Genomic DNA, 26,311 nt, shown 5'->3' with positions numbered 1-26,311 from the left:
CCCTGGTCTACAGGCTTGGTAAGATCAATTTGTAAATGGATAGAAAACTGTCTAAAAGACAGAATTCAGAGAGTAGTGGTTAATGACTCGTACTCTGAATGGCCCAAGGTTCAGTGCTGGGACCCTTACGTTTTAATATCTTTATAAATGATATAGGGTCTGGGATTAAAAGTAAAATTTCTGTCTTTGCAGATGACACTAAGCTATGCAGTGGAATAACGTCCTTACAGGATGTCTCCAATTTACAAGCCAACCTCTAATTGAGCAACTAAGTGGCAAATTATTACAGGTACATTTTATATAGCCCCATCAATTTATGCAGTGCTTTATATATACATTGAACATTCACATCAGTCCCTGCCCTCAAGGAGCTTACACTCTAAGGTCCCTGAATCACATTCATACATACTAGGGCCAATTTAGACAGGATCCAATTAACCTACCAGCATGTCTTTAGAGTGTGGGAGTAAACCATAGGAAACCCACGCAGGCACAGGGGGAACATGCAAACTCCAGGCAGATGGTGTCATGGTCGGTATTCGAACCAGCAACTCTTTTTTGCTGCTAGGTGAAAGTGCTAACCACGACACCACTGTACTGCCGAATGAGGTTTAATTACAAGAAGAAGAAGAAGAGAAGACCCCCCAAGATGGAAGAAGACCACCAGAGCTGTCTAATAAATTATTTTAAAAACTTGTGTTGTTTTTTTATTTACACTTTTTTTTTTCACCAGGTGAATGGGTAGGGGTGCATCGTACCCCATACTCATTCACATAGGGTGGGGGGGCTGGTATCTGGGGGCCCCCTTATTAAAGGGGGCTCCTGGATTCTGATAAGCCCCCCGCTTGCAGACCCCGACAACCAACGGCCAGGGTTGTCAGGAAGAGGCCCTTGTCCTCATCAACATGGGGACAAGGTTATTTGGGGAAGCACCCCCCCATGTTTAGTGCACGTGGCCTGGTACGGCTCAGGAGGGGGGGGGGCGCTCACTCGTCCCCACCCCCTTTCCTGACGGGCTGGGCTGGGCTGCATGCTCGGATAAGGGTCTGCTATGGGCTTTGGGGGTCCCCCATGGCATTTTTTCGGTGTAGGGCTTCCCCTTTAAATCCATACCAGGTGACGGGGCTCGCGAGGTGTCAATCTCGCCAATGGAGGCGGTGACATTCACTTCCTTCTCTAGTCCCGGCTACCTGGAGCCACGTTCAAAATGTCCGGCGGGTTGTCCGCTGGACCTAGCCCACCGGAAATGTCTAGTCGTGTGTGGGCAGGTCCGCTTGTTGGGAAAGTCAGGCGTACCTCAGCTGCAAAGTCCGGCGGTTTGTCTGCCGGATAGTCCGATCGTGTGTACGCGGCATAGGGGGCACTCTTTACGTCTAAAGGAAAAAAGATTTCATCTTCAAATACGGAAAGGTTTCTTCAAAGTAAGAGCTGTCAAAACGTGGCTCCAGAGGTGGTTCTGGCAAGCTCAGTCGATTGCTTTAAAAAAGCCCTGGATACTTTCCTAAATGTACATAATATAACTGGGTACTAACATTTATTGTTAAAGTTGATCCAGGGAAAATCCGATTGCCTCTCGAGGGATCAGGAAGAAATTTTTCCCCCTGCTTTGCTGGGGTTTTTTGCCTTCCTCTGGATCAACTGTGGGTATAGGTTTGTGTATATGGGATTGTATTTATTTATTTTCTTGGTTGAACTTGATGGACTTGTGTCTTTTTTCAACCTGACCAACTATGTAGCTATGAGTGATTTCAATAAAAGCTGAAACCAACTTTATACTCCTCAATGAGCTTCATGGTTGGCATTTGCATGGAAAAAAAATACTCCTTTCTTCATCATAGGGCGTCTTTAATTTTTTTTGTTTGTGTATTTAGAGTAGTTTAGTCATTTCATTGTTCTTTGTACATGTCTTTTTATTTTTTGTATTTCCCTTTATGCTGTTGCTTTTACATTTTTTTTATTTTACACTGTCTGTTTTATGAGAAAAAACAAAATAAAAAATAAACATAAAATAATGTTGGTAGTTAGGGGCCGTTTTTTTGAACAGGTTCATAATATTTGAAAGGAGAATCTGAATCCCCCAGGTGTTCTAAAAATGTACAGACCATTGCACTCTTCATCAAAAAACACCCTAAAGGCAAATAAAATCAAACGAAAGCTCCCATCTAATTGGTTGGTCTAGCTCATCTCTCTCACTTTGGTTGAGACTTACATTTTCACATCGTAGATAAACTTCATTCATTCCTTCTGGAGAAGGAACCAGGAGTCTAATGCAGAACTTTTGTGATGCGACATTAACCTCCGGAATAACTTCACATCCTAGAGGAGCAGAAAGTGAGAAGAAGCATCATGTTTCTCATGAAATAATAATAAAAAAAATTGTAAAGTTGGTTGGTCAGCATATACAGTATGTAACAAAATCTTTACTAAAATGAATTATGAACGAACTAAAGCAACATGATGTGTTAACAATTTTACAGCGTGGCCTATGTTTGCTGGGCATACAAAGAAACCACTTATAATTCGTCTGTTTACAAATTGCTATCAATGGGCACTGTGATTGCCGGTACTCCCTATTACTGGAAATGAGATGGTACCAACATTAAAAGTACTGTCCAATACTTTATATGTTAAACTCCCAATATCTGCTGTTCAGTTAGTATTATTAGAACTCAAGTTGTACTACTTAACAGTACAGATAATGAAATCTGTGATGTTTACTTTTTTTTTTTTCCATTACCTTTCAGAGTCAGAAGGATCAATGGCTCCCCTCTGGCTTCTTCTTTGCTTTTATAACAAGATACATTGGTTCCTTTCAGCATCACCCAGTTCTGTTTATAACCCTTCAGAGTCATTTTCCGTGGCCTAGGAATAATATTATATGTTATTTACATGACTCAAGGCCTTAACACAAAGCAGTGATATGTAGAGAACACAAGATCACCTGAACACTCGCAGATACTCTTGAAGTTCGGGTTCAAGTGCAATTCTTTCCTGTTTAAAGAGACAGATCAATATAAACTTACTAAAAGTGACAATTATCTTACTTTTTTTTAACAGATGTCACATAAGCATACACAGATGGTTGTACTAGGATGGAAAACAAGCAAGTCTGTCGCTATTACTGAGACGCAACACTATAACATATACATATATATACATATACATTTGCACAGACCACATGGTACAAACGCCACATAAGAGCAACATGCCAACTGCTGAAGAGGAATTTCTGAGTCAGTTTGTATAGGGAAGGGGGCAAGCTTTGTAGCGGACTCTTTCTTATACAGATGAAACTGGTTCCATTAAAGTTATGTTCATCAGCATTGATTGACACCCCTGCAGTCAAGGAGGCATGTACACAACAGTTAATGGGTCTTAGGGAGATTGAGTGTCATACAGACAGGAAATGTGCCTGCTGCATTACATTAAAGTGATATTAAACCCTAATAAACCAATTTCAGAAACTGATTTACCACTTACTGCTTATGCAGCTTCCTTATCTTTTAATCCTTGCCTATGTTTTAGTTTAAGCTGTTTCCATAGCTGCTGCCTCAGATTTCCTGTTTTCAGGGTGGCTTCTTTCTCTTTCAGCATCTTATGAAGCCACCCTTTCATGCAGGGATGTGCATCAATATAAATACACATCGCATTAGCCTAGGAAGGCACTCCCCTGCTCCTCCTTCCTGTCCCTTCTCCAAACTTACAGACTGCACCGTCAGAAGGAGCAGGAGCCAGCAGCACTGTAAGTTGTAAATTGCAAGCATTACGATAAGAGATATAACAACTAGTTTACTAGGGAATATTTATTTTCTTGTGCTCAATGTGTTAAGCTAAAATCCACTGAGGGTTTAATAGTATTTTTAGAACAACACAGTTATCCACCAGTCACCAGAGGAAGAAGCAGATGTGACAGAAACAAACAGGTGAGGCTGGAGTTCCACTTTAAAGCATACAAAACTGCATTCATTGATTTATTTTATATGTGCATGGATTACAGGTTTAGACCTGGTTCACACTGGAGCATTTTGACATGCGATTTGACATGGCAAATCTAAAATCTGTGACAATTGCCGTCAATGGCACCATCCTAAGCGGTGCGACGCCGCATGTGCGGCACTGCACCGATTTCAAAAACGAGTTTCTGTACTACTTTTTGTGATTTCGGGCTGCAATTTACATTGACATCTGCACAGATGTCTCTGACATCTCAGCTAAAAATCGGGACTGACATGCCGGAGTGAAATCGTGTGAGTTCAGCTGAACTCGCACAGCTTCATTCCCACAGCTCAGTGTGAACCTGGGCTTAATTTGTCAAGAAAATGGTTTAAAAAAGGTAAAAAAAAAATTGAATATACTAAACATCAGTAAAAAAATAATAATTCTTGCCACTCGTCGATAAAGGCCAGATTTGTGGAGTGCACGACTAATAGTTGTCCTGTGGACAGATTCTTCTGCCTGAGCTGTGGATCTCTGCAGCTCCTCCAGAGTTACCATGGGCCTCATGGCTGCTTCTCTGATTAATGCTCTCCTTGGCCGGCATGTCAGTTTAGGGGGTCGGCCATGTCTTGGTAGGTTTGCAGTTGTGCCATATTCTTTCCATTTTTTAATGATGGATTGAATAGTGCTTTGTGAGATGTTCAAAGCTTGGTATATATATTTTTTTATAACCTAACCCTGCTATAACCTTTTGCACAACTTTATCCCTGATCTGTCTGGTGTGTCCCTTGGCCTTCAAGATGCTGTTTGTTCACTAAGGTTCTCTAACAAACCTCTGAGGGCTTCACATAACAGCTTTATTTTTACTGAGATTAAATCACACACAGGTAGACTCTATTTACTAATTAGGTGACTTCTGAATACAAATACATTCCACGCTTTTCAGATATTTATTTATAAAAAAAAAAAAAATGTGAAAACCATTTATCATTTTCTCAATGTGCCACATTGTGTTGGTCTATAACATAAAATCCCAATAAAATAGATTTACGTTTTTGGTTGTAACAAAAATGTGGAAAATTTCAAGGGGTGTGAATACTTTTTCAAGGTATTGTAAATCTCCCCCAATGTCTGTTATCTCCTACAGTAAGTGGTCAGTATGATACAGCCAATCATCTTATTAAAGTCGTTATCCAATTATTGCTCTGCATAGTTCTTTAACAGCTCAAGAAACATGAGGCCATTTAACCACGTGTACCCTATAGTGTAAAATCTGTGCTCTTGTAAAATTTCCATATTCCAAGATAATAATGCAAAGCACGCTGCTATAAAAATTAAAGATTGGTTGTATGAACACAAAAATAAAGTCAAACCCCTCCCATTGACTTTCCAATTACCTGCATCTTGACATGACTGAACCGTTTTTGGGAGATTCAAGAATGCAAATTATTTATTACCTTCCTTCATACCTCCAGGAACTTTCTTCTTGAAAATCCCACTGCACACAGGTTAGGACTTAAGCCCGATACACACTATAAGTTTTTCTGCTGAGTTTTTCCTTCAGGTTTACCAAAACCATGTAGTAGAAGGGCCTGCCTGATTGCATACACATTGAAACTCCTAAGGTTTGACCTCATATTATATGGTTTTGGTAAATCTGAAGGAAAAACTCAGCAGAAAAACTGATAGTGTGTATGGGGCATAAGCAGCACTCTATGGAGGGCTGAAACTTTGGAGAAGGCAGCAAGTGGCCCTATGCTATTTAGGTTCTTGATTAACATATTGCCAAGTAATTCGTATACCAACTGAATGATTCAAGACGCAGTACGAGAGGGCTGTTCGGACATTTTGAACAACTAGTTTCTGACGTACCAAGGCTTCGTTGGCAGTAGATGCATCCAGTTTGACTTCAAGATGTGATAGAGCTTCATCCAAGTCCTGCAGAGCAGGGTCTTTGTGCAAATGCATGGGGTCAGAAGTTACTGACAATTTATTCACATGATACTGTATGCAAGAAAACAGAGATAGATATTTTACCACATAATATTGTAGATATAGGGAATATATACTGTACATGTCTACTAACACAAATTTTAAAACTGACAAATTACATATTCTCATCTTCCTTAAACACTTGCATACGTGTCTACCAACCTACCAAAGAACGCTATACAAAGCATACAAAAATCTATTACACCATTCCTTGACCAAGCATTTTTGTCAATTGCAGGACAGATGAGTGAAATACCTGAAGGGCAGCAAACACCATCATCTCCTCTTCAGTGCATTCTGTTTCCTCTAACAGCACTGCCCAACGCGCTTGCTCAAAAAGCAGATTAATTCGGACGGCGTCCATCTAAGGAGATGTGTAAAATAATTATTTCCTTTGTTCATCATTGTATGAGAAACTCTGAACACCGATTGATGTAACCAGGTTCTTTCTGCAAGCATACCTCCAGTATACTATTTCTTACCTTTGGGTCCAAGTCATGGAAAGTGAAATATTTAAACTGCAACCACAGTCTGTCTCCTTCTTGTACCCCCTGCTGCATTAGAGATTTGGAAGAGTCAAGCCACCTGTACAGCACAAAGTGAGAATGTAAGGATGCTGACCCATCTTTGATCAGTGTCTATTTAGAATTCTTTCTTTCTGCATTCTATTACTGATCTGCCAATTTGGTGAGAATGTGAGGATTCTGACCCATCCTTGATCAGTGTCTATTTAGAATTTGTTTTTTCCACCGTCTATTAACGATCTGCCAATTTGAGGATTTTTTTCAGAAACCAGTGTTATGAGGATTACTTTATCAGTCTTTATAGCCAGATTCACATTTCTGTGCTAAGGTAACATGCAGTAAATTGCCCCACAATGCACAGTACCACATATAACTGACCGCAGCACGTTGCAGTGCCATTTATCCTGAATGGCACCCCAATGCACCATTACGCATGTGCATTTGAGCATACCACAACACACATATGTGAACTATCAGTGCATTGGGGTGAGATGTTTTAAAAAAAAAGGTGCATGCCCTTTAAAATGTTCGCTGTGGTGCATTGACAGCCCTTTAAACTGCATGGCCACCATACCATAAGGTGTGCCACCTTAATGCAACACATGTTAGCACGTCAAACCCCTCACATTACCACGTGTATAGAGTACATGGTAATCTAGAGGTCACTCTGCATATATACAAATCAGTAGGCAGGACACTGATTTGACTGTATCCTCCATGCAATCATGGCAACAATGAAGTGTTCTTAACACAATCTGCTTTCAGAAAGCCCAGAGAAAATAGCATGCGACTAGCTTAGTGTTTTTTCCAGCATTACTTCTCTTAATAACACACTAGGCCCAATGGAGTAATTATTGCAGGCAGAACTAAAGCCCCACACACACTATCAGTTTTTCTGCTGAGTTTTTCCTTCAGATTTACCAAAACCATATAATATGAGGTCAAACCTTAGGAGTTTCCATTTGCCCTTGCACTACATGGTTTTGGTAAAGTTGAAGGAAAAAAAATCAGCAGAAAATCTGATATTGTGTATGGGCTATTACACTTAGAAATTCTGTCTGTGTCCCTGATAGAAAGATTCACCTTCTCACTGTCCTGATCACCAATGTCGCAGGAAGTGAAAGTTTGCACAAATCCAAACATTTGAGATGCTATCAGAAAAGGAATAGAAGGGAAAGCTTTCAGCAGGGACAATTGTTTTTGTGACAACTGTCAGCCCTTGTACACACGGTCGGACATTCCGACGGAAAATGTCCGATCGCACCACGTTGTTGGATAATCCGACCGTGTGTGGGCTCCATCTGACTTTTTCCATCGGAATGTCCAAACAACAAACTTTGAGAGCTGGATATAAAATTTTCCGACAACATGATCCGATCGGACTTTGTCCGATCGTTTGTAGAGAATTCCGATCGGACAAAGTGCCACGCAGGCTCGATCAAATTACGAGACCAAAGCTATTGGCTACTAGCCTGAACGTAGTCCCGTCATAACGAACAAACGTCATCACGTTCCAAACGATCTGATTTTCCGACAACTTTGTCTGACCGTGTGTATGCAACACCAGTTTCGGACAAAATCCGTTGGAAAAAATCCGACGGATTTTGTGGTCGGAATGTCCGACCGTGTGTACAAGGGCTAAGAGGGGATTTCCCTCACATGGGAAAGATATGCTCTCTCTTCCTGTTGAGTCTACAGAACAGGAAGTGAATTGAAATCTCCCTTATAAGACATAGATGCCAAGAAAATTGACAGTGGTTTTAGAGTAGAATTAAAGATAAAGGCTGGAAGGCTCGGCAGAGCTTTGACAGCTCTGCCCAACTCTCTGTACTAAATGGATGTGTGCCAACATCATCATACTCCCAATGTAAAGTGCTGTGTTTACTTTTGCTTTCACAAAGCGCCCTTTTGGAGCATTCTGTGAAAGCATCCAAATCGCAGTAGCTTGTGGGCATAGCACTGAATGTCGGCTTTTATAGGTTGGTGGGACTCTAGTCACTAATCCCCGCTTCTGTTTTAAAATGGCACTCAGACAAATAAACGCTATTCCAGTGTCATTTTAAAGCAACACTGGGGATTCAAGTGGTTAAGCTTTGAAAATGAAAGATAGAAGCCGATTGGTTGCCATGAACAACTGCTCCAGATTCTGTCTGCCCCAGTTTTGATAAATTACCTTTATTGTTTTACACAAGATAAAAAAAGGTTTGAAAATCATGATACTAAACAAGAAAAGTATTTTATTTGATTGTGAACATAATATTGCCTTTATGTTCTGTTTCCATGAAAATAAACCTGTATAAGGCCCCATTCACACCTAAACATTTTTGTAGCTCTAAGTTCTGAAAGGCTCAAAATCCTATGGTGTTCAATTGTTCCTGTTCACACCTAAATGAAATGTTGCTCAAAGCTTGTAGCTCAAAAAAAGTACATCAGTTTCTTTAGAGCTACAAGCTTCAAGCGTTCTTGGCCCCAAAAGATTGCATACATGAAAAATGCGCAAAAACATATTGTGCATTTTTCCTTAGTGGCTAACATTCCATTGGCTAGAAATAAAAAGCCCCAAGCCTTATGCCGTGTACACACGGCCGGACTTTTCGACGGACTGAATTCCGTCTGACTTTTCAACAGACCTGCGTCGAATTGCACTTGGCCACATACAATCACACCAAAGTCCGACGGATTCGACTGCGAAGATGTATGACCAGACTAGAATAAGGAAGTTCATAGCCAGTAGCCAATAGCTGCCCTAGCGTCGGTTTTCGCCCGTTGGACTAGTATACAGACGAACTGATTTTTCGACCGGACTCAAGTCCGTCGGAAAGATTTGAAGCATGTTCTAAATCTAAAGTCTGTCTGATTTTTCGAAAGCAAAGGTCCGATGAAGCCCACACATGGTTGAATTGTCCGACGGATTTGTTCCGTTGTACATTTTATTGTTGAAAAGTCCAGCTGTGTGTAAACAGCATTAGACATTTCCCAAAAACACATGGACAAACACTCAATAAAAACCCTGCAAAATGACCAAAGATGTTTAGCTTAAGTGTGATTGCAGCCTAAAATTGTTTTTAAATGTTTTTAAACATTGGAGGCTAAATAAACACAGTGGAAAACTGACCACGCTCCATACCTGGCATGTATTGCAGATTTGTCCACCACTGATGTTTGTTTGTATCTTTTCTGTATAACCTCAGGAGTCAGTCCAGTGTGGCAAACAGACAGAGCTTTGTAACACTCCTGGCCCTCAGGACTGGCTAGAAAGTGTGAAGGGATCGCCCCTACCTGCACCTGTCCTAGATTAACTGTGATAAAGGCAAGAAGATGGATATAAGATAGGGAAAGGCGTACTATAGAAACAAGAAACAAAATATTCTTATGGCAACATTTAGGATTGTTTTAGGCTCATAGGCTAAGTTAAAATGTCCTAATACAGTATATCACAGTCCTGATCTTCCATGAAAGAGAATTGTGGCGTGTCAATGACTTGTACCACTGTCAGACAGAAAAGTAGCAATTGGGAATTAAACATACTGATAAAAGAATGTAAATTTGCACCAAAAACACACACACACACACACACACACAGCAACCTTTCCTAAACTACCTAATTATACCCCATTGAGGCATTAACCTGGGCTATAAAAGGAATGAAAACTTTGGGTGATATGATGCAGACCCTTTTGACCCTTGACAAAGTGAAAGAATGCCTTAAGCTACCAAACTTCTCCAATGGTTCAGGCCTCACTTATATATTGTGTAACCTACGTGGCTATGTATTATGATCTGTGTTCAATCTAAGATTACTAAAAAAAAAAAATGTAAGCATACAGAATACAAAAACAGAAAGTATGCCCTTGAGTTAAGACATACAAAAAAGGGGGTATATACATAAAACACATTGAAATACAATAAATGAGGGCTTTGAGACTCTGTTAGGCCAGCCTGTGGGGTATTATGTGAACACCACAATCATTACTCTTTACAACAGTGATAAGTAAGTACTCTTTTGATGTAAGAGAGAATTTTCACCAGTTTATTCCCAATTCAAGTGTCCAGGGAACTTGTAGTAATATTTTGAGAGAACTTCATACATTAGTGTTACCCTATAGTTGATTGTTATTCTTTCAGTTGTGATACATTTGGGTTTTTATGATTTGGTTGCAATGTTATCCACCCTCAAGTGAGGAGAGAGGTAATATTGTACAGGTTTGAACAGGGATTTTTTCATTGGGAGGTCCCATCAGGGCAGGGGCGTACCAATATGGGGGCGGGGGGTGCGGTCCGCCCCGGGTGCCACACTTTGGGGGGGTGTCAGTGGCCAAGTGACTTTGATATGGGGGTGCATTACGTATCCAAGTCGGGGTGACACCGTCAGATCATCTCAAGGGCATCCCTGCTGTCTCTGGTTGCTCATTTTCACTTTAGTTTTTTTTAGAACACCCCCGTGCCATGGCCACAATGGACTGTTCCAGACTGTTCAGTAAGTGACTGAATTCCCTCCTGCTAGCTCCGCCTCCACCCACCACTGCTGCTGCCTGTGTGTGTCTGTCTCATCTCTCTCCGCTGGGGCGGCTGCTTCCACACAGTGAATAGGAGTCCTCCCTAGCTGACTCTAGCTGAGAGCCCGAGGTGGTGAGCAAAGGGGAGATTGATGTAAGAAGAGGCTGCAGCCTGCAGAATTGTGTCTACCCCTGTGCTGGTCTAAGGTGGGGGGTCAGTGACTGTGATTGCAATGTCCACCACTCCCTCCCCCTGCCATGTGTATTGTGTAGCTGTCTGACCTGATTGGGGGGGTTGATGTAAGAAGGGGCTGGAGGAGTGTGTCTACCCCTGCCATATGCTGGTCTGGGGGGGGGGGGTCAGGGTGATTGCTGTGTCCCCCTCCCCCTGCCATGTGTATAGTGTAGCTGATGGGGGGGGGGTTGATGTAAGAAGAGGCTGGAGTATTGTGTCTACCCTGTGCTGGTCTGAGGGGGGGGGGGGGGGGGAGTCAGGGTGACTGCTGTGTCCATCAACCCCTCCCATGTGTATAGTGTAGCTGACCTGATGGGGGAGGGGGGATTTCAGAATGCAGATATGTCCTATATACAGGGTGCAGAATGCAGATATGTCCTATATACAGGGTGCAGAATGCAGATATGTCCTATATACAGGGTGCAGAATGCAGATATGTCCTATATACAGGGTGCAGAATGCAGATATGTCCTATATACAGGGCGCAGATATGTCCTATATACAGGGTGCAGAATGCAGATATGTCCTATATACAGGGTGCAGAATGCAGATATGTCCTATATACAGGGTGCAGATATGTCCTATATACAGGGTGCAGATATGTCCTATATACAGGGTGCAGATATGTCCTATATACAGGGCGCAGAATGCAGATATGTCCTAAATACAGGGTGCAGAATGCAGATATGTCCAATATACAGGGTGCAGATATGTCCTATATACAGGGGGCAGATATGTCCTATATACAGGGTGCAGATATGTCCCATATACAGGGCGCAGAATGCAGATATGTGCTATATACAGGGCGCAGAATGCAGATATGTCCTATATACAGGGCGCAAAATGCAGATATGTCCTATATACAGGGCGCAGAATGCAGATATGTCCTATATACAGGGTGCAGATATGTCCTATATACAGGGTGCAGATATGTCCTATATACAGGGTGCAGAATGCAGATATGTCCTATATACAGGGCGCAGAATGCAGATATGTCCTATATACAGGGCGCAGAATGCAGATATGTGCTATATACAGGGCGCAGAATGCAGATATGTGCTATATACAGGGTGCAGAATGCAGATATGTCCTATATACAGGGTGCAGATATGTCCTATATACAGGGTGCAGATATGTCCCATATACAGGGCGCAGATATGTCCCATATACAGGGCGCAGAATGCATATATGTGCTAAATACAGGGCGCAGAATGCAGATATATCCTATATACAGGGCGCAGAATGCAGATATGTGCTATATACAGGGTGCAGATATGTCCTATATACAGGGTGCAGATATGTCCTATATACAGGGTGCAGAATGCAGATATATCCTATATACAGGGCGCAGAATGCAGATATGTGCTATATACAGGGTGCAGAATGCAGATATGTCCTATATACAGGGTGCAGATATGTCCTATATACAGGGTGCAGATATGTCCTATATACAGGGTGCAGAATGCAGATATGTGCTATATACAGGGCGCAGAATGCAGATATGTGCTATATACAGGGTGCAGAATGCAGATATGTCCTATATACAGGGTGCAGATATGTCCTATATACAGGGTGCAGATATGTCCTATATACAGGGTGCAGAATGCAGATATATCCTATATACAGGGCGCAGAATGCAGATATGTGCTATATACAGGGTGCAGAATGCAGATATGTCCTATATACAGGGTGCAGAATGCAGATATGTCCTATATACAGGGTGCAGATATGTCCTATATACAGGGTGCAGAATGCAGATATGTCCTATATACAGGGTGCAGAATGCAGATATGTCCTATATACAGGGTGCAGAATGCAGATATGTCCTATATACAGGGCGCAGAATGCAGATATGTCCTATATACAGGGCGCAGAATGCAGATATGTCCTATATACAGGGCGCAGAATGCAGATATGTCCTATATACAGGGTGCAGATATGTCCTATATACAGGGTGCAGAATGCAGATATGTCTTATATACAGGGTGCAGAATCCAGGCGTGTGCTGTATACAATAAATATTCTTGAGGAAATGGAAAATAAATCGTGGGTGTTTTTTCATTTTAAATGGGGGGGTGCCAGATGTAGGATCCGCCCCGGGTGCCAAATGCTCTAGGTACGCCCCTGCATTAGGGTGTGGGGGACATCACTTCCCAGGCTCAAACATTGTACACACTATGTGGCTTGGCGAGAGACAATTTGTGGGAATCATTGAGAGTGCAGCAGACATGTTTAATACATGAATTATAGTGTTTTGTTTTTTTGTTTTGTTTTTTTACCATAGTGAGCCCTGTATGTGATGTCTCCTCCTATTGTGCTTGGACAATATCTGAGTATATTTTGTTCTATGCATTGTATATTGGGCTTCTCTCTTATAAAGGATTATAGGGATGCATTTACCTTTTACAAAGCTCCCCTTTGGAGTAACTTAAGAGGCCCCCTTTAATAGTGGCTGCCAGAGTTTTAAAAATCTTTTGATTAGTAGGCGTACCTTCTATATTTTCACGGTGTGAAATACTTCATTCTGGACTTTGTGTTTTTGTATTCTTATTTTGCGTATTAGACTTATGTACTTTCTGTTTTTATATTGTACCGTGAAAGATGTCTTTTGAAAGTAAATGAAAAAAAAGTAAATTTGGAAGTTCTTATCTACATCCAGGCAACCAGTATTAGCAAAATTAGAAGTCACCAATGCCCTGAAAAAAGAATAGCCACCACAGCAAGGTCTGGTAAGTGGCAAAAAAAATTGGGTTTTGGGTTTAGATACACTCTAAGTTATGCTATGTGAAAGGGATCATCCTAACTGCCATCCTAACAGAGGGGACTGGCTTTGGGTACGAAAGGTTGTGTGCCTACAGGCTTCAGTGACATAAATCCATGTCTGCATATTCGACTGCCTTTGTCTGATTATTGGCACAGGCTTTTATTAAAGGAGAAGTACAGCCAAAGCTCAAAGATTCTGTGGATCACAGGAGTCAGTTCGCTCGGCGGTCTTGTGACCCATTTTCAGCAGACAGGATGCTGAAGCCTACTTTTGGCTGACATCACAGAGCCAGTTCAGACTCGGGAAAGATCACCACCATATGGTCGGGATTACCCATATGCCTGGATCATCACCCAGCTCAGCCTCTCAGCGAGCCGATGAGAGCCTGAGCCGGCCGCTCCCTTCCCCTCCACAGGTCAGCGCTCCAGTGAGCAAGGAGGGGTGCAGAGCAGAGGGCAGTGACTGACAGTTCCCAGCTCTCTGGTCAGGGAGCCCTGAGAATCAAGCGATCGGCGGTGTTTGATCGCTTGGTTCTCAGTGTTAGAGCCAGTGGGAGACAGATGCAGCATCGGACTGATGCTGCATCCACATAGGTAAGTATGATTCTGCAAAAGTGAAAAAAGCCCATACTTCACTTTTAAAAGTGTCCAGTCGAAGAGCAGTAAGTTGCCATTATCACATACAGTATGTATACATACTACAGTATATAGAGGTGGAAAGTGTTATTTTATTACCCTTTGATGGCTGGAAGGATGTAAGGTCAAAGATCTCCTGGGTCACTGGGTCTTTTTCTTTCTTCTTCTTTTTTTCTCTTTCTTCTGGTGCTTTTAGAAAAGAAAGCTCCTCCGGATGTCTGATACCTGGTAAGAGTAGGCCCTGTGAATACTGGATGAGGCCAGATCTAAAATGTTTATAAAGGATTCTGTTACTTATGATTCAGCCACTTACCCAGGACTTTACAGACCTCAGCGCAGGAACTGAATGTTGTGCTGGAAAAGCAGACTCGGATCCTCAATGAACGCTGGTTGGGCAAAGATAAGATAACTGGTTTGTGTTGAGGCATGAAGTCGAGAAAGGCATCTGCCTGGATACCATATTTGTCCAGGGTCCAGTTTGTTTTCAGAAGCCACTGTCGCTTCTGTTTCCACCACAAAGCATGGTCAGACCAGTCCCGTGAAACACCTACATAGAGACACAGAAAAATCGAGATATCCACTACATGAACAGGCACAGGTATAAGTACATTTTTATACTAGAGCTCGGAAGAAAAATTACAGGGCCCTTGATTTAATATTGCTATTTCCTTCAAATGGAATGGGAATTTCTCCTAAGGCCTCTCCTTACCCTCTGTAACACTTAAGCTTGGTATACAAGTATAGTTTTTTCCTTTCAGCTGTCTAGATTCCCCATCCACAGAAGTTGGGTGGATGGAGGAATCCTACCAGCTGTGCTATTTTATTATGATACACTGATCAACGCCAATTGGCTGCAGCAGCTGATCAAATGAAAGGTTTCCAGAAATCCCATTCAACAAATGTCTATCCACTTCTGTTTGAAAAGGAGGGCCATAAAATTAAGTTCAGCTGGTCACTATTGAAGTAGCCAAATTTTGATCTGTGTTTACCCAGTGTTGGAGTGTATTTAAAAACAGTTTACATACCAGATTCACACAATTTTCCCCCAGCATGTTTTCAAACTGGTTTGAACTGGAAAACTGTGTAAAATATGTATGAAAGTTGTGTGAATCTTGGCTGCAAACATTTATAAATAGTCCACTTGGTGTATTTAAAAATGCAAACCTCACATGAAACATTTTTATTTACCAGTAGTAGTTTGTGGACCTACGTTCTGATTTTTTTTTACAATATGTCTACAGGTAGGATACAGTAGCTACATAGATTTCAGTGGGCTGTCCATAAACCAACTCATAGATTAATCAAGGGGCAGCGTCCTCATGTTTGTACAGCTATAGCTGGCTTGGAGAAAGACTTGTAAACAAAGCCACAACAATACTGGACTGCCAGCTGCTAAAATAAGAGTCTGGTGTGAATTCTACCTTTGTAATTACTTTAAGGGGATAATTAATAATGAGTATTGTTATCTGCTCTCTGCTATACTGATTACTTCACAGTGCAACATTAATTTTACAGCCCATTCATAAAGCGCAGGCTATAGTGTGGAGTCTAATGTACAGGAGTGGCAGCCCATAAGGGGCGCAGGGGATGCTGCCCCCCTAGTATGCATGCGGGGATGGACTCATAGGTTTCTATGGTTTTTTTTTTTTCAACCCACATGATTAGAGCCTGTGGCTCTAACTGGCTTCGAAAAAGCTTGGGCTGCTCCCGAACCCACCCACTTGTGAATCAATATTCGCTATTGTCTTTTGGCTTCTCCACCAGTGGAGGATTGAGTGTGTACCTGGGGGGTGTGTTTCCCCCCCCCCCAAAAGTTTAGCACCAGCCGCCACTGCTAATGAACCTCACAGATTTCTGCTAAACACAAAATAGAGTGCCGGCAGGGGACATGTACGCAGCAAGGCATCCAATCTCCTCTGGCACTGAGAGATCCTGACAGGCATCCAGACACTATCCTACTTTTCCACCCACATTTCAGGATCGGGTACACCTCCAGCTTTGTCCTGAGCCCGCAACAATGGTCAGAAGCGGCCTGACGGGGACGAAACCACCCGAATGACTGATCACTCCTCCAGTACACGGGGAGATCCTGTCATGGCTGGGCTCAGCCCTTCCTTCTCAAAGCTGGCCACTCAGCTGTCGGTTAATTGCCAGCTCCTTTCTCTCCACAGTGACTCACCTTACTTAAGCCATCCAGCCCAGATGATCTCTGCCTTCGCCTTGGTCACATCTCTAGAGATGCTCTCCTGTGTTGCTGTTAAAGATTTGCTTTGCTGACATTCCTTCTGGCTCCAGATCCTGCTTGTTGTTCTATTACGCTCATTTCTGGCTCCCTGAAATTTTGCCTTGTCTGAATATCCGTTCCTGAACTTTGGCTATGTTTTGACTACATTTACTCTGTTTACCTTTTTATTATTATTATTATTATTATTATTAAACAAGTGTGATAGTGTGATTTAACTGTACTTCTGTCTCAGTCTGATTCATGGTTTCTGACAGTAGGTGAAGGCCATGAAGCACAAGAAGATGTAGTCAATCCACTTGTTGGTAATATTTTTTCCAGATTGGATGAGCAGGATCACCGCATGGATCAGTTTGTCATGGCGATACAAACGCTCCTGAGTTGCACAGCTCACCTGGAATCTCCCACTGTGCTGCTCCAGTACAACCTGTGTTGCATGTTGCAGGCCATCCCTGCTGCTGCTCCAGTCTCTGTGCAGGTAACCATGTCGAGTATTAACCTCTATTAGAGGTATGTCTGGTTCTGCTCCTCTTCCCCAGTGATTTGGGGACGATCCAGTCCAATGCAGAGGGTTTCTCAACCAAGTTGAGATATAATTTGAGATGCTTTTCGCGTTTTCACATAGGTTTCGTGATATCTTTGCGTTCTGATAGAGCCTTGGCTTGGGCAAACCCTCTATGGGAGATGCAAAAACCTGCTGTCTTGAGTTACCCTGAGTTTGTTACTTCTTTTAAAAAGGTATTTGACATTCCCGCATGCTCTGCCAAGTGCCTCTTGTCCACAGAGGCAAGAGAACAGTTGCTGATTACGCCATAGATTTCCGTACTCTGGCAGCAGAGGTTGCTTGGAACAATGAGGAACTCGTGGCTGCTTTTCTTATGGCCTCTCGGATACCATCAAGGATGAGATAGCAGCCTGAGATATACCCACTGAACTGGAGAAGTTGATCACGTTTGCCATCGTCAAACTCAGAGAAAGACTTTCTTTTTTAAGGAGCGCTTGCAGAAGCCTCCTGTACATTTCTCTGCGAACTTTGAAGGTCCACCCTTCCCTCCCTTACCTCTCATGCCTCCTGGTACTGAGTCAGTCTGTGAAGATGAACCCATGCACTCTGGCTTCAGGCGTCTCTCTGCGGATGAGAGAATCCTTAGGAGGAGGGAGAGCTTGTGCCTTTATTGTGGCCAGGCAGGTCACTTTTTGAAGTCTTGTCCTACCCGTCCAGGAAAGACCCGAAGCTTCAGGTCCTGTCACGGACAGACCTTAGGTGTTGTTTCGTCCCCAGTTATCCAGAAGGATAAGACCCTGAATTCAGTTACCCTTTCCTGGGCTGAGTTGTCCGTCAAGGGGCCCATGAGATAATCCAATTCCAAGTTATTTCCTCACCTAAGTTTCCACTGGTTATTGGTTATCCTTGGTTACAGAGGCACAACCCCTCTTTTGATTAGCTCCGTGCTGAGGTTCTCTCCTGGTCGCCACAATGCAGTAAGAAATACTTCCTGAAGGTAGCAAAGGTCCTGTGCACCTCTTCACTCTCCTCCCTGCCGGAGGAGCAGCGCAATTTTAGCGGTCGTATGATTGCGAAATTCACCTTTAACCTGGTGCCATACCCCCTTGTGGCCGAGTTTACCCTTTGTCGCTCTTGGAGGATAGGACCATGGAGGAGTATGTTGCAGACGCACTTTCTCGAGGTTTCATCCATAAATCCTCATCTCCTGTTGGTGCTGGTTTCTTCTTTTTGAAGAAGAGTGGTGAACTGAAACTTTGTATTGATTATAGGGGTCTCAATCGTTTCACAATTAAGAATGCCTATCCGATTCCATTGATTACGGAGTTATTTGACTGCCTCTTAAATTCCTGTGTTATGTAATTTCCACTGCTGGTTTTGTCGATAGACACAGAGAAACTTTCAGCAGTCCTACAGTGGCCCCGACTCGTGGGTTTACAGCCTCTGCAGCGTTTTCTTGGCTTTGCCAACTATTATTGGAATAATCATAACTTCTCGTCTCTGGTCAAGCCCCTGTCTGATATGACCAGAAAGGACAGTAACCCACAGAGTTGGTCTCCGAAGTCCATTAAGGCCTTTGAGAGTCTTAAGGATGCCTTTGTTTCTGATCCTGGGTTGGCACATCCTGATCCTGCGTTAACTTTTATCCTTGAGGTTGATGCTTCTGAGACTGGAGTTGGCACCCTTCTGTCTCAACATCTTACCTCTGAGAGCACTATGCATACTTGTGGCTACTTTTCCAAGAAATTGTCACCTGCAGAGTGCAATTACGAGATTGGTGACAGAGAGCTGTTAGCGATCATTTTAGCCCTGAAAGAACGGAGATATCTCCTCGAAGGTACTACTGTGCTGGTTCTCATTCTTACTGACCATAAGAATCTCACATTCTTGTCTGAGACTAAACGCCTCTCTCTGAGCCCACGTACACACGGTCAGAGATTTTGCCAACCAAATCTGTCGGATTTTGCCCGTCGGATTTAGTCCGACGGATTGTGTCCGAAACTGTTGCATACACACGGTCGGGCCAAGTTGGCGAAAAATCCGATCTTTCAGAACGTGATGACGTAATTTCGTTACGATGGGACTACATTCAGGCTAGTAGCCAATAGCTTTGATGTAGGAATTTGATCTGAGCATGCGTGGCACTTGGTTCGATGAAAATGCTCTACACATGATCGGATTAGGTCCGTCCGGCCCAGTTGGTCGGGAAATATTTCCAACATGTTGGAAAATTGGGTCGGACGGAGATTCGGACGGAATCAGTCTGATGCATACCACACACAGTCGGATTATCTGACGACACGGTCCGATAAGACTCATTCCGACAGATTCTCCGACCATGTGTACAAGGGCTCAGAAGGGCATGATGGGCTCTTTTCTTGTCTAGTTTTAATTACATTGTCTCATTCTTACCCAGTACTAAGAATGTAAGGGCTGACGCTTTGTCGCAACAATTTTCCTCCACTTCCAAGATGGAGTCGGTTCCGGTTCCTGTGATTCCTCCTGATCGTATTCTGGCTACGGTTCACACCAGTCTCACTACTCCTTTGAGTGACAAAATTCTTGCTTCTAAGGTTCATGCTCCTCCTGGGAAACCTTGTGACCACTGCTTTGTCCCAGAGTGTCTCTGTACTACCGTGCTCTAGACTTACCATTTTCCCAAGTCTGCTGGTCACCCTGGGACTAATTAACTCTTTTGGGCCATTTCCCAACAATTCTGGTGGCCTAGTCTATGTGCTGATGTAACCTCCTTTGTAGCTGCCTGTTCCGTGTGTGCTCAAAGTAAGATTCCATGACACCTTCCAGTGTGCCTCCTAAAAACCATACCCAATGGAGAGAGGCCCTGGACCCACCTGTCTATGGATTTCATTGTGGAGTTACCCAACTCCCAGGGCAACACAGTTATCCTTATGGTGGTTGACCAATTCTCGAAAATGTCCCATTGTATTCCACTTAAGATGTTGCTCACTTCTAAGGAACTGGATTCCATTTTTGCTCGGGAGATCTTTCGCTTGCATGGGCTAACCAAGGTGATTGTCTCGGACAGGGGTAGTCAGTTTGTGTCCAGTTCTGGCGAGCCTATTTTGCACAGTTGGGAATTCACTCGCAGTCTAATGGGGCTGCAGAATGAGCCAATCAGTCCTTGGAGAAATTCCTACATTGCTATATTTCTCACCATCGTAACCACTGGTTAGACCTCCTACCATGGGTGGAGTTTGCTCACAATAGTGCCTTGAATTCTGCTTCCCAATTGTCCCCGTTTATGGCAAACTATGGTTTCCAACCTTTTATCTCCGTGGTCTTTGTTCCACTTGGCCACAAGTCCAGGAGGCTTTGCGACATGCTAATGATAGGTACAGTCTCCATTCTAACCGCAGACGCCTGCCTGAGCCTTCCTACCAGGTTGGGGACAGGGTCTGGCTGTCATCTCGCAACCTCCAACTTCGTGTTCCCTCTCTGAAGTACGCACCTCGGTTTATTGGACCTTTCCGTATTCTTTGCAGGATTAACCCAGTGGCTTACACATTGGACCTTCCTTATAATATGCGTATCTCAAATGTATTTCATGTCTCCTTATTAAAACCTTTGGTCTGCAACCGCTTTACTGCCTCAGTGCCTCATCTTCACCCTGTACAGGTTGAGAACCATGAGAAGTATGAAGTCCATTGTTGACTCCCATAGGTTCTATGGGCGCATACAGTACCTGGTGCATTGGAAAGGGTTTGGTCCAGAGAAACGCTCTTGGGTCCCATCCTCAGATGTACATGCCCCTGTCCTCCTCTGCAATTTCCATAGATGTTTTCCCCTCAAGCCTGGTGGTCCTCCAAGGGGGAGGGGTCATTAAGGAGGGGGTACTGTCAGGGCTGGGCTCAGCCCTTCCTTCTCAAAGCTGGCCACTTCAGAAAGTAACTGTGTATATACTGTTTATATACAGTTACTTTCTGAAGTATATATAAGGACCCACTAAATATTTTCACATAGGCACACGTATTTGCAGTTTTGCACCTGGTGTATAAGCCAAGCAAGGTGATTCTAATCTAGTACACAACACTCTTGTGTTTAACTAGTAACCTCACGGGGTTAGCAGATTGCCATCTTTGGAGGTTATTCTCCAGGGAATAGGGATTGGCACATATTATTACACACAATCTGTTCCCAGCATACACCGCATAGTGGTTCAATTAGCACTTGTATTTTTCAAACCGTTAGTCATCACTGGATGTCACACTCCAGGTGATAGGCAGGACCACTTACCCCTGTACATATACATGTATTTTTTGGTGCTTCACTAGTGGAGCCCCTAGGGAAGGCAGCAGCCCAGCCTTACCTAAGAGCGGTATCCATCGTTTATAAATTTGGTTGAAGAATGCCCGGGAAGTGTCGGCACTGATTACATGGGATGCTTTTAAGGTAGTACTAAGAGGGGCGTATACGAAAGGAGTTTCAGACCTTAAGGCCCCATTCACACCTGAGCGTAGTGTTCTCAGGCAGAAAGTCTATTTTACTGCGACTTTTACAATGATTTTTGCCACATTTTGATGCAATTTTGTAGAGTTTTTGCCACAATTTTGTACAGGTCAAAGGGTCACCAATGTAAAAAGAAGAAAAACGTCCAAGTCTGAAAAAAAGTTCCAGGACTTGTTTGAGCTTCAGGCATTTTGGAGCTTCTGGCTTGAGGCATTTTGAAGTGGAGATGTGAACCATCTCCATAGAGAATAATTTATTTTTTCCTCTCCAGCAGTTTGTAGCTTCAGGATGCAAGCTACAAAACGCTCAGGTATGAATGGGGCCTAAGAAAGCTAATAGGGAACGGGAGTCTACCTTGGCTAAGGAGCTGAATGGGGCTGAGGATCATTATATATAGGATCCCTCCACGTTTCGTTACCAATTATTGCAGGATGCCTGAAGAGCTTATGAGATGGCTCTAGTGACAAAGACTCAAAAACGTCTACTATATCAACAGAAGAGAGTTTTTGACACTGGGGACAAAAATTGGAAGCTCCTTGCCTTCTTAGCTAAACCTATACCCAAGCCATCAGTATCTCTAGCATTTATGATAGCTCGGCCACTCTCTACTCCTCACATGACAAGATTATGGATGTCTTTTTACAATTTTACTCAGACCTTTATGAAACCCAAGCTCATTATACTCTCCCGGAGCTTTATGAATACATAGACTCTATAACCTTCCCTACATTATCAATTGAACAACAATTATCCCTGGAAGCGCCCATTCCCATTGAGGAGATAGAGCATGCCCTTAAAACCTTTGCTTAACATAAAACTCCAGGGCCGGATGGGTTCCCCATTGAGTGGTATCTAACGCATGGAGATGTCCTGGTCCCGAGACTACATACACTTTAATCCACTATCCTTAGGTTCAATAAGTTGTTATTGTTTTCAACACAAGTTTAAACAGAGTAAACAAGAACAGGACCATATGCCCAATGAAAGGCGTTCTGGTCTGACAAATTTGGATTGTACAACAAATATAGTGCATTCTATGTCTTTTATACAGGTAATCTGAGAATGAGTCATTGAAGTAAAGTTGCAAACATAGTACTAACATTCGTACAAGTGTAATTTCAAGGCTCATATAGGAGGAGCTAGAATACAACTGATTTCATGGTACAGCCGAATACACACATAGATAAGAGAGGGAAAAGCGATAGAGAAGGGGGGAAGCTAGATAAGGATAGGGAGGGGTGGGGGGATAGAAGGGGAAGGGAGGGGGAAGTGGAGAGACAGTGAGCCTCATTCAGGGGGGGGATTGCTAGTCTAGGGTATGGGGGCATAATTTAGTGGTTAGTTAGTCTATTCCACTATCTTTAAACAGAAAAGTCTCCCCCCATCTATGTGCGAGGCCCTAATTGTATTGATTCCTAAACCTAATAAAGGTCCCCTTTATGGCGAATCCTATAGACCAATTTCCCTGATCAACACGGATCTCAAGATTATATCTAAAATCCTAGCTTTCTGCATACATTTGGTGTCTGCAACACTAATGAACCCAGATCAAACTGGATTTATTCCTGGGAGATCTATGTATAACAATATACACAGATTATTTACTAATCTTCAGTTTCCTATTATATATCTGTGCTTAGAGCTGTTGTAACCCTTGATGAATATAAAGAATTTGATTCTGTCGAATGGCCTTATCTCTTCTATATATTAGAGAAATTTGGATTTGGAAATAATTTGCTTACTTGGATCTGTATACTCTATGACAGGGATATGCAATTAGTGGACCTCCAGCTGTTGCAGAACTACAAGTCCCATGAGGCATTGCAAGACTCTGACAGCCACAAGCATGACACTCAGAGGCAGAGCATGATGGTATTTGTAGTTTTGCAACCGCTGGAGGTCCGCTAATTGCATATCCCTGCTCTATGACCAACCCCTAGCCCGCATTAGGATTAATTGTATAGTTTCTAAACCCTTCACTATTCATCAGGGCACCAGACAAGGGTGCCCACTTTCCCCATTGTTATTTACACTTGCTATAGAACCCCTGGCCAGACTTCTCCAGTCTTCCCTAGATCTGCAAGGTATGTGGATCAGTTCATTAGAAGAACGAATATCGAATATGCAGACGATATGCTACTTTACCTTTCCAATCTCCATGTCACGATCCCTATGGTGCTCCAACAAATTACTAGCTTTGGGAATTTACTGGATTCAAGGTGAATTGGACTAAGTCCAGCGTGTTCTCTGTGGATCCCACCCTCCCATTTGCTCTCCCCTGCCTGTTACAAGTCACTTCCTTATTTGGGAGCTACAGTGTAATTACCAATCTCTACCTATATTACTAACAACCTCTTGCCGTGCATAGCATCCTTTAAAAGCAAAATGACTAGCTGCACGAAGCTGCCATTGATATTATTGGGTAGAGTTAACTTATTTAAAATTATGTTTTTGCCCAAACTCCTATATATTATGGCAAATAGTCCAGTGTATGTACCTAGGAAAAATTTTCAGGAAATTTATTCTCTTCTGACAACATTTCTGTGGTTCCCCAAAAACCCTAGAATAGACCTGGCAACATTGCAATTACCTATGTCTCAGGGTGGACTAGCTCTGCCAAATATAAGACTATAATACTATACATCACAACTGGTCTATATACACTGGTGGCTTTTTCCACAGTTACATAATGTCGCTACAGCGGCAGAGGTGGCATTGCTTTCCTCCTATGAAACTCTGACTAACTTAATATATCGAAAAACGGTTCAGGTTGTAGAGGGTACAGAGATGCTAAAAGTCTCTCTTAAAATATACGGACACTGTCTATGTTTGGTTCCCAATGACCCAGACCCCATCTTCCCTAATCACCCTATATGGCTTAACCCTACATTTCCTAATTTTCATGATCCCCCTGATGCCTGCCTTTGAGCATCAAAGGGGATAAAATATATACATCAACTATATGACCAAGGCCAATTTAAGTCTTTTCTAGTATTACAGCAGGAATTCAGGGTTTCTAATACATGGATTTTTAGATATCTTCAATTAAAACATGCGGCCCTGACCCAACTGGAACTTAGGGGCGTATAATTTCAAAACTGTACCTTAGAAAAGGCTCTACTACATCCAGAACACACAGGTCTAATCTCCTCTTATTATAAGATTTTATGACAGCATAAATCCATCAGATTACAAACTCTGAAAAACCACTGGATAGTGGACATCCCAGATCTCTCTGATGAAAACTGGGAAGAGCTTTTTAATACGTATTTTGTCACCACAATCTCTGCTAGGGACAGGATGATACAGCTACGTATCTTTCATAGAATTTATTATAGTCCATTAAGACTCTTCTGAATGCATAAAAAGAACAGTTCAATATGTCACAAATGTCATAAGGACATGGGTGATTTACTTCACATGCTCTGGAACTGCGAAACCATACGACCATTCTGGTCGCAAGTAACCCACTTTATCGCTACTCATTTTAATCTACCCAATGTTTGTAGTCCAAAATGGTGTATATTATGCCGCATACACATGACCGGACTTTCCAGCAGAAAAGGTCTGACGGTCTTCCCGATGGAGTTCCGATGGAATTTCGCCGGAGTTCCGACGGACTACCGAATGAACAGACTTGCCCACACATGAATGGACCGAAGTCCGTTAGTTTTGAACTTGATGACGTACGACGGGACAAGAAAAGGAAGTACAATGGCCAGTAGCTGCCCTTGCGTTGTATTTGGTCCGTCGGACCAGCATACAGAGGAATGGTTTTCCCAATAGAAATTGATTCCGTCGGACAGATTCGAAACATGTTCTATTTCTAGGTCCGTCTGAATTTTTGAAGAAAAAAGTCAGATGAAGCCCACACACAATCGTAATATCTGACGGAATGATTACGTAGGACCTTTTCTGCCGGAAAGTTTAGTTGTGTGTACACCTTAGCGGTACTCGAGGATGTGGAGTTAAGCTCATATCAAAAACAATTCCTATGCTTCTTATTATTTTACACCAGGAAAACGGTTGTGTTGCAATGGATATATTCCACACCAATATCCCTCAATCAGTGGAAGACCTTGATTAATCAGGTATCATCAACTTAAAAACTAACATATGAAGCCAGGGGATGTTCTAGTAAAATTTGAGAAAATATGGGGCCAGTGGACGGAACTCTCAGATACTTGTGAACTCCCTGATCTGTTAGTTGGAATCACGAAATGTGGGCAATGTAGTGAGTCTACTGGGCTATAATGAAGCTCAGAAACCCTGCCTTTATGCGGTACCTGAGATATGAGAATTATACCTCCAAGCTCCTAATGTACATCATTACATGTGCAAGTGCTTAGCTGTCTAAGTTTGTTTATTTTAGAACTGTTAAATATTCCCGATAGTTCAGGAATTAGGTAAAGATTAACCTATTACAATAATCTGCAAAATATAATTGACTTGTTTTATTGTCAAAAATGCAGTTGATGATAGACTGGTACATTTATACTGAATATTCTATGCATT

The 26,311-nt window shown here is 42.6% G+C and overlaps 1 protein-coding gene across 1 annotated transcript in view; it reads right to left on the bottom strand.

Moving 5' to 3' along the window:
• FERMT3 (FERM domain containing kindlin 3) overlaps positions 1-26,311 on the bottom strand; it is a 110,435-nt gene that overhangs the window by 15,902 nt on the left and 68,222 nt on the right. The window contains exons 3-11 of the mRNA XM_077455772.1: positions 14,896-15,129; positions 14,682-14,807; positions 9,580-9,751; positions 6,411-6,513; positions 6,185-6,292; positions 5,809-5,940; positions 2,942-2,991; positions 2,738-2,862; positions 2,210-2,316 (exon numbers count right to left, since the gene is read on the bottom strand). Coding sequence (XP_077311898.1) covers positions 2,210-2,316; positions 2,738-2,862; positions 2,942-2,991; positions 5,809-5,940; positions 6,185-6,292; positions 6,411-6,513; positions 9,580-9,751; positions 14,682-14,807; positions 14,896-15,129 — 1,157 coding nt within the window. The remainder of the gene's footprint in view (positions 1-2,209; positions 2,317-2,737; positions 2,863-2,941; positions 2,992-5,808; positions 5,941-6,184; positions 6,293-6,410; positions 6,514-9,579; positions 9,752-14,681; positions 14,808-14,895; positions 15,130-26,311) is intronic.

This window comes from Lithobates pipiens, unplaced genomic scaffold, assembly GCF_037356315.1.
Source record: "Lithobates pipiens isolate NorthernLeopardFrog02 unplaced genomic scaffold, aLitPip1_a1.2 Scaffold_10, whole genome shotgun sequence".
Taxonomy (NCBI): domain Eukaryota; kingdom Metazoa; phylum Chordata; class Amphibia; order Anura; family Ranidae; genus Lithobates; species Lithobates pipiens.
This window is presented reverse-complemented; position numbering and strand designations above follow the sequence as displayed.